The sequence below is a fragment of the Rhinolophus ferrumequinum genome, chromosome 3 (assembly GCF_004115265.2).
Source record: "Rhinolophus ferrumequinum isolate MPI-CBG mRhiFer1 chromosome 3, mRhiFer1_v1.p, whole genome shotgun sequence".
Taxonomy (NCBI): Eukaryota; Metazoa; Chordata; class Mammalia; order Chiroptera; family Rhinolophidae; genus Rhinolophus; species Rhinolophus ferrumequinum.
The window spans coordinates 45,998,273-46,005,579 of NC_046286.1; the positions used below are offsets into that span (position 1 = coordinate 45,998,273).

A 7,307-nucleotide genomic window follows, 5' to 3' on the forward strand; every position below is an offset into this window, starting at 1 on the left:
CTCCAGGTTGATTGTTCTATAATTTAGTTGTAATTTTAATGTGTTCATGGAAGGCACAGTGTTTATTTACTCCACCATCTTGGATCTCCCTCTGGGATTTTTTCCTTTTTAAACATTTCTTTTATGTTGTTATAATATTGGCTTTGCGATAGATAAAATTCTGAAGTAAATATAGTTAAAGTTTTAAAATGCTGGTTTTATCCTAGTCAGACTCGACACTCCTTATATCAGTCTAGTTGGCAACTGTCTGCAGATTCCACCCTAGTGCAGAGAGAGCCTCAACCCTCAGGAGAACAGACAAGTCACAGCCAGCAGGAATCAAAGCCAAGTTGGGGACAGAGTTGCTCCAGCTACCCAGGTGGAAGCTGGAGCTGGAGAACCCTAGTTCTCTCTCTTTCCTCTAAGCTAGATAACAAAGGAGAAATTCTCTCTTCTCTCTCATTCACACTCACTCTTTCCAGACCACTTTTTCCCCTCACTACAACCATACATAACCTAAAGTAGTAAAATCCAAAAGCGATATTCTTTGATTATTAAATTTATTGGGGTGGCATTGGTTAGTAAAATTATATAGGTTTCAAGTGTGCATTTCTATAATACATCATCTATATATTCTAAAGCAATATTCTACTGGCAGAATTATTACTAAACAAGAAAAAGAAAAAAAGAGGAGAGAAAGAAAGGGGGAAAAGAAAAGAAGGGAGGGAGAAAGGAAAAGGAGAGAGAGAGAAAAAAGAGAAGGGGAAGGAAGGGCAGATCATTTGGACATTTGGGTCTGACAGGATGTGAGATCTAATTCTTGACAGAAGAAAATAAAGAACTTTTAAGAAGTCAGTGTTAATTATTGTTATGTGTAAGATATTTAAGTTTTTCGAAGTAAATGAAGAGATTTTGTTTTGAGTGTTTGTTGGTCATTTATATATACCCCTATTTTACTCAGTGTTCTTATTTATTTATTTATTTATTTTAGAGAAACAAGCATATCTTCTGTCCAAACTCTGTGAGAGGGAAGGACATCCTCTCCCAATGTCCTGTTCTTGGAGACATCTTCCTATGAAAGTTTATATTCACAATCACTAGTTCACACAGGACATCCTCTCCCAATGTCCTGTTCTTGGAGACATCTTCCTATGAAATCCTTCTTAACTTTCATTCTCTACCAGCTCTGCCCAGATGAAATTATTCAATGGGAGGTCTAAAGCTGTGCTGATCAATAAAGTAGCCATTCGCCACATATGGCAGTTTAAGTTAATTAAAATGAAATAAAATTCATATTCAATTCTTCTAGCCATGTGTATGTGCTCAATAGCCACATGTGGCTGGTGGCTACTATATGCAACAGTGCAGATATATAATATTGCCACAATTGCAAACATTTTATTATTCAGTGTTGCTCTAAATGTTGGCCTGCCCTCCTCACCCCCCTCCCACCCAAAAGGCAGATTCCCTAATAAGCTGGGGCTTCCCACCTTGTAGCCCTACTCTTAGAGCCACTTGGCCTGGCTTCAGACTGCCCAACCATTCTGCCACTTCCACTGAGCGCTCTGCCACCAACTGTTTCTCTTTCTCTCCATTCATTTCCTCTCCTCAACCTTAGGAATGTCAACATCCACATGGTCAGTCGTCTCATACGCAGGTTGCACAATTCCTCAACTCCAAGACTCAAATTCATTTGCTAAACACATTTTTATGGGGCACCTACTCTGTCCAGACACTGTTCAAGTCATGGGGAGGACATATATTCACTGCTTTCATAGGACGGAAAACTTTGTGGGGGAGACAGGCAATAAAGAAGTAGACAGATACATAATGTAACTTCAGGAAGTACTGAGTGCCATAAAAATATAATAAAGCAGGGTAAAGAATAAGAGAGAGATGGGTTGGGGTGGAGGGTGCTCAAGAACCCTTCTTAGACCTGGACGGAATGAGGGCGGGAGGGAGCAAACCATGAGACAATCTGAAGAAAGTGCATTCTGAGAGAGGGAATAGCACATGCAAATGTTCTGAGGTGAGTCTGGCTTGTGTGAGGAACAGTAAGAAAATCAGTGGGCTGGAGGACAGCAAGGAGAAGGAAAGCAGTTAGAAAGGAGGTGGGAGAAAAGGCCAGATCATGAGACCCTCCTGGGTATGATACTGCATGGGGAAACCCCTGAAAATTCTGAGCAGGGGAGTTGAAAAGTCTGGTTTAGGACCTAATAAGACATCTTGGATAATGTGTAGAGGAGACTGTAGGAGGGCAATGTAGAAACCGGAGTCTGACCATTAGGAAACTTGCTGAAAGAACATGGTACCTGGATTAGGAAGTGATCAGATCTGAGGGAGGTGGGAGGGTCTTGCTGATGGATGGGGTATGGGGTACGAGGGAAAGAGGAGAAAGGATGACCCAGGTTTATGACTTGAGCACCTGGGAGAATGGTGGGGACATTTCCTGACACAGCAGGTGTTAAAGTGGATGAAAGGATAAACATACATCCAGACTATAAATAATTATTGAACAGAAGCTGGGGAAAAGGATAGAGGAAATGTCACATCAGGGAACATGGCTCTAGGCCTTTTTGCACCCATCAGGACATGTACATGGTCAGACAATCATAGAGCTATGTCTGTCTCTGAAAATTTTCAGCCAAGCCTTGAACAAAAAATTACTTTCATTATTGACATGTAAGAGTTAAGCTATACTAATTTGTAATTAAATATACACATATATTGGAGGTACAGTTTTAAAAATTGTCACTGATAGGGGTGCATGATTAAAAATAGAGACCACTGACGTAGGAAATGTACCTCAAGATGTTAGTTTATATTCACAATCACTAGTTCACACAGTGCTTAGAAGAATGGAAAACAAACATGTAACATCTCACCCACGCTGTTTATACCTTAGCTACTTGCTCTTTTCTTAATGCTGAACAGTCCTTATGTCTACATCAGGCCTGGAGTATCATGCTTTGTACATCGGTTCAAAACAATCTTATTAAGGAACTTTGATTTGTCGTGTAGTGATTTTGAATGCAAATCCTGGTTCTAACCAGTATTTCTTGGAAATGTTTCCATTACATCATGATATGGCATTCACTGTTGTCCACATGTAAATTTCTGGTAACTAGCAAATTTCAAACACCATTTCTAAGATTCAAAACCATAAAATGAAACTCAATACCATTATAAAGTTATGCCCAACCAAATAATTTAAAGACAACTTCCCATTACATTTTTTTTTAATAGTTCAGACTAAATTCCTACACACAGTTCGCCCCCAAATACCTGAATATAATTACTTAGCAGGCCATTTGTGGTCCCTAAGGAATGGACTCGTCAGATACAGAGCAGCACAATCTAAGTACAAAAATGTTTTTACCTAGAAAGTTTTTATCTACCCACCTGCCTTAAATCAAAATGCTTTGGCCGAGCCCAGGCTTCTGAATGAAAGGCTCAAGCCAGTCTAGCTGTTCCCTTGCTGCTCGCGACACGGAGAGTAACTGTGCCCAGTGAGAAGCTGCTGCAAGTGCTTCCCTCCCCTTACCCACGACGTTACCTTGGCTTGGGCATCTGCAGCTGCCCTGTCCATCTCCTCTTGGGCTTTCGGCTCTCCACAAGAACCATCAGGCAAAACAAGAACACAAGGAGTCTTGTAAAATAAGGCATCTTGTGACGGCCTATGATGCCACAAGCTGCTTTCCAGTAACCTGCAGCGGGGCAAATCTCCCCGGAGCTTAACCATTGATTTAGCCGGCTGCCTCGTGACAGTGCTTCTCAGAGGGGCTGCGCGGGCATGGCTGGCCAGGCTGATTTTCCCGATTTCATATTTAATACTGATGCTTGTCCCACCCCACTCCCCAGGACGTGACACAAACACCAAAGCTTTTAACCGCTCTGCTGCTTACTGATTGGTCATTAGTGAACAAGTTTGTCCTTCTGGGAAACTCAGCTTCCGCTGAGTTCTAGAACAGCTTTGGCTAAAACTGTTATATAAAAAAATATAAATAAATAAACAAATTAAATCTCTTGAACATGCCAGCTTTTTGCTGAGATCATTAATCTCTCTCTGGCGACATAAAACCAGTCTGTCACAGTCCGCAGGGAGTCAGCTTGCTTTCTGAGTGGGTCTGCAGGGAAGACTTCGTGGACAGGAGACGAGTATAAGAACGTGCTCAGAAAATGCTGAGTAAATACAGGATTGCTTTATTTCTTGATCTAAGAGACTGTGCTTTGCCTGTGACCAAGGATGCTTGCTTTTCCTCCATCAGTATTCCTCAGTGAGAACACATCTCAGCAAAGCATACAACACTTTTTGATTTTGAAAAAAAGTATCAACCAAAAAAGAATTCATGATTACGTAAGCTCTTCTTCCTATCACGAGCATTAGATTAACTTTCGTCTTTAATCCTAAAATGTCAAACATCATAACTTAGGCTCGATGCCTATCCTAAGATATAGAATTATGAACATCAGCAGTGCAAAGATACATGTGGTTATGTTTAACCTACTGCACAGAATAAAATGTTTTAAAATTACTTATTGCTCACCTGCTGCATCCTGGGAATGAAAAGCTTAGTGTGGTTGGTTAGAGATGAAGATGAAAGTCAGGATAATCGCTAGAAGGGAAACTGAATTGGGGTTTTATTATTCGGTTGGTGCGACAGTAATAGTGGTTTTTACAATTATTTTTAACCCTTTAAACCGCAATTACTTTTGCACCAAACGAATATGTAAGAGAGAGAGAATCAAAAAAAGCAAAGTGGGATGACATGATTTGCTTTATTTTTGAAGAAATTTCTAACGAGGAGCATTTGGATCAGGGAAATGATAATAACAAAAGAGGATGAGGTCCTGCCTTAACAGAAGAGACGAGGGAAGGAGAAGAGGAGGGAAGACAGAACTTGACTGCGAGATAGTCAAGTTCATCCTGAAGTAGAACCCATTTGGTGACTGAATAGCGGAGGAGGTAAGAGAAGTCAACAATGACAGCCAGGATTCTAGTTTGGAGGTAGGTGTGATGGTCCCACCACTAAATGATACCCATTAGAGATGGACAGGTTTGGTGGAGAGAGAAGATACATTTTGACTTGTGGAGGTTGGGGTGCCACGGGACCTCCAGATGCTCAGCAGGTAGCTGGAGTACGAGCCAGGAGCTGAGGAGGAAGGTCTGGACTGGAGAAATAAATTTGGAGCCATCAGTGTGTGATGGTAGTTTAACCACAGGAAAAGGTGAGATCTTCCAGGAAAACAGGAGTCCAAGTCCAAGCATAGAACCCTGAAGAACCTATACTTACAAAAGACGGATGGGCTGCTAGAACAAAAGGACAGAAGAACTGGCCTTGGCTAGGTTAACTATGAAAACCAAAGGAGAGTTTCAGGAAGGAGGACAGTCAACAGTCGGTGCTGTGAAGAAGTGAGGGCTGAAAACAGATTGCTGGATCTGGCAACCAGAATATTGTTCCTAACTTCAGTTAACTATAGTTTCAGTTCTGAGATGTGGCAGGAAGCCAAATTACAATGGGTTAAACAGGAACTTGGGAGTGGGAATAATTCCGTACGGGGACAGAATTATCCAGGCAATTTGTTTAAAAGCTCCACTCCTGCCAAAAATTTAGTGGGGAAGGAGTGAGACCTGTTAAAATTCTTTTTGTTCAAAAGATATCTTTTCCTTTCTTCCATTTGGAACAAGCCTGTAAAGGATTGGCTGGAATCCTTGAATTGTGCCAGATGTTGGTTTTCAAGAAATATTTGTTTTGTTGTGTCCCAGGTGCCATTTTAGGTCCTACTAATATTTTTTAAACTCTTATTTTTAGTAGGTCAATTATGTGATTATAGTAGGGAGAAAACCACAGTTGGAGATGACGTAACTTTTTTTTATAACAGCTTTATTGAAATATCATTCACATACCATAAATTCACCCCTTTAAAGTGTGGTTTTAGTATATTCTAAAGTTGTGCAACTTTCACCACTATCTAATTTTAGAACATTTTCATCTCCCCGCAAAGAAACCTCATACCCATTAGAAGTCACTCACCATTTCTCCTTCCCTTTAGCTCCTGATAAACACCAATCTACTTTCTGTCTCTATGGATTTGCCTATTCTGGACATTTCATATAAATGGAATCATACAATACGTAGTCTTTTGTGTCTGGCTTCACTCAGCATAACATTTTCAAGATTTATCCATGTTGTAGCATGTATCATGACTTCATTTTTATTAAAAAATATTCCATTATATAGCTGTAACACATTTTGTTTATTCAGTCATCAGTTGATGGGCATTTGAGTTTCCAGTTTTTGTCTATTAACAATAACGCTGCTATAAATATTCATTGACAAGTTTGTGTGAACATATTTTCATTTCTCTTGGATATATACCTGGGAGTGGAACTGCTGGGTCAGCTGGTAACTCTGTTTAATTTTTGAGGAATTGCCAAACAGTTTTTCAAAGTTGCTGTATCATTTTACATTCCTACCAGCAAAGTATGAGAGTTCCAATTTCTCCATATCCTCACCGACACTTATTTTTATTCTAGTCATCATAGTGGGTATGCAGTGGTATTTCACTGTGGTTTTGAAGTGTATTTCCCTAATGACTAATGATTTTGAGCATCTCTTTGTATGTTTTTTACCATTTGTATTATTCTTTGTACAAATGTCTATTCAAATTCTTTGCCATTTTTAAATCAGATTACTGAGTTGTCAGATTTCTTTTAGATGTAAGATTCGAGTCCCTTATCAGGTTTGTGCATATATATATATATATGATCTGCAAATATTTTCTCCCATTCTATTGTCCTTTCACTTTCTAAATGGTGATCTTTAAAAAAGTTTTATTTTGATGAAATATAACATACCTCCTTTTTCTTTGGTTGCTTGTGCTTTTGATCTCATATCTAAGGAACCACTGATTAACTCATGGTCACAAAGATATACTGTTTTCTCCTCAGAGTTTTCTAGTTTTTACTCTTACATTAAGGTCTTAGATCCATTTTGAGCCAATTTTTGTATGTGGTGTGAGGCAGTGGATGTGTAATACTTGTTCATTTCTCTCAGGACAGAGGATTCACCCCAGTGGCTCAAGCTCAGAGCTGTGGGAAGGCCCCAGAAGCATTTGCTGAGGTCAGATTAGGCCTGAGAGTCAGGTGGGACCATGGTCACACACACCCTTGTGTCCTACACATTAAGAGTTCGGGCCTGTAAGGGCAATGGAGAGACGGGATAAGATCTGTGCACTGGAGAAGACTCGGGCTGCACTGTCGGAATGGGGCAAGACGAGAGACCTGTTGGAGGTTATTGCACTAATTCAGAGGAGATGATGGCTAA

General features: G+C 40.1%; 1 protein-coding gene across 1 annotated transcript in view; it reads right to left on the reverse strand.

The window, feature by feature from the left end:
* The window catches only part of GABRR2 (gamma-aminobutyric acid type A receptor subunit rho2), a 31,040-nt gene extending 27,336 nt beyond the window's left edge, over positions 1-3,704 (reverse strand). Inside the window, exon 1 of the mRNA XM_033102684.1 lies at positions 3,536-3,704. Within this exon, the coding sequence (XP_032958575.1) occupies positions 3,536-3,645 (110 nt within the window). The 5' untranslated portion in view covers positions 3,646-3,704. The remainder of the gene's footprint in view (positions 1-3,535) is intronic.
* Between the last annotated feature and the right edge of the window lie 3,603 nt (positions 3,705-7,307).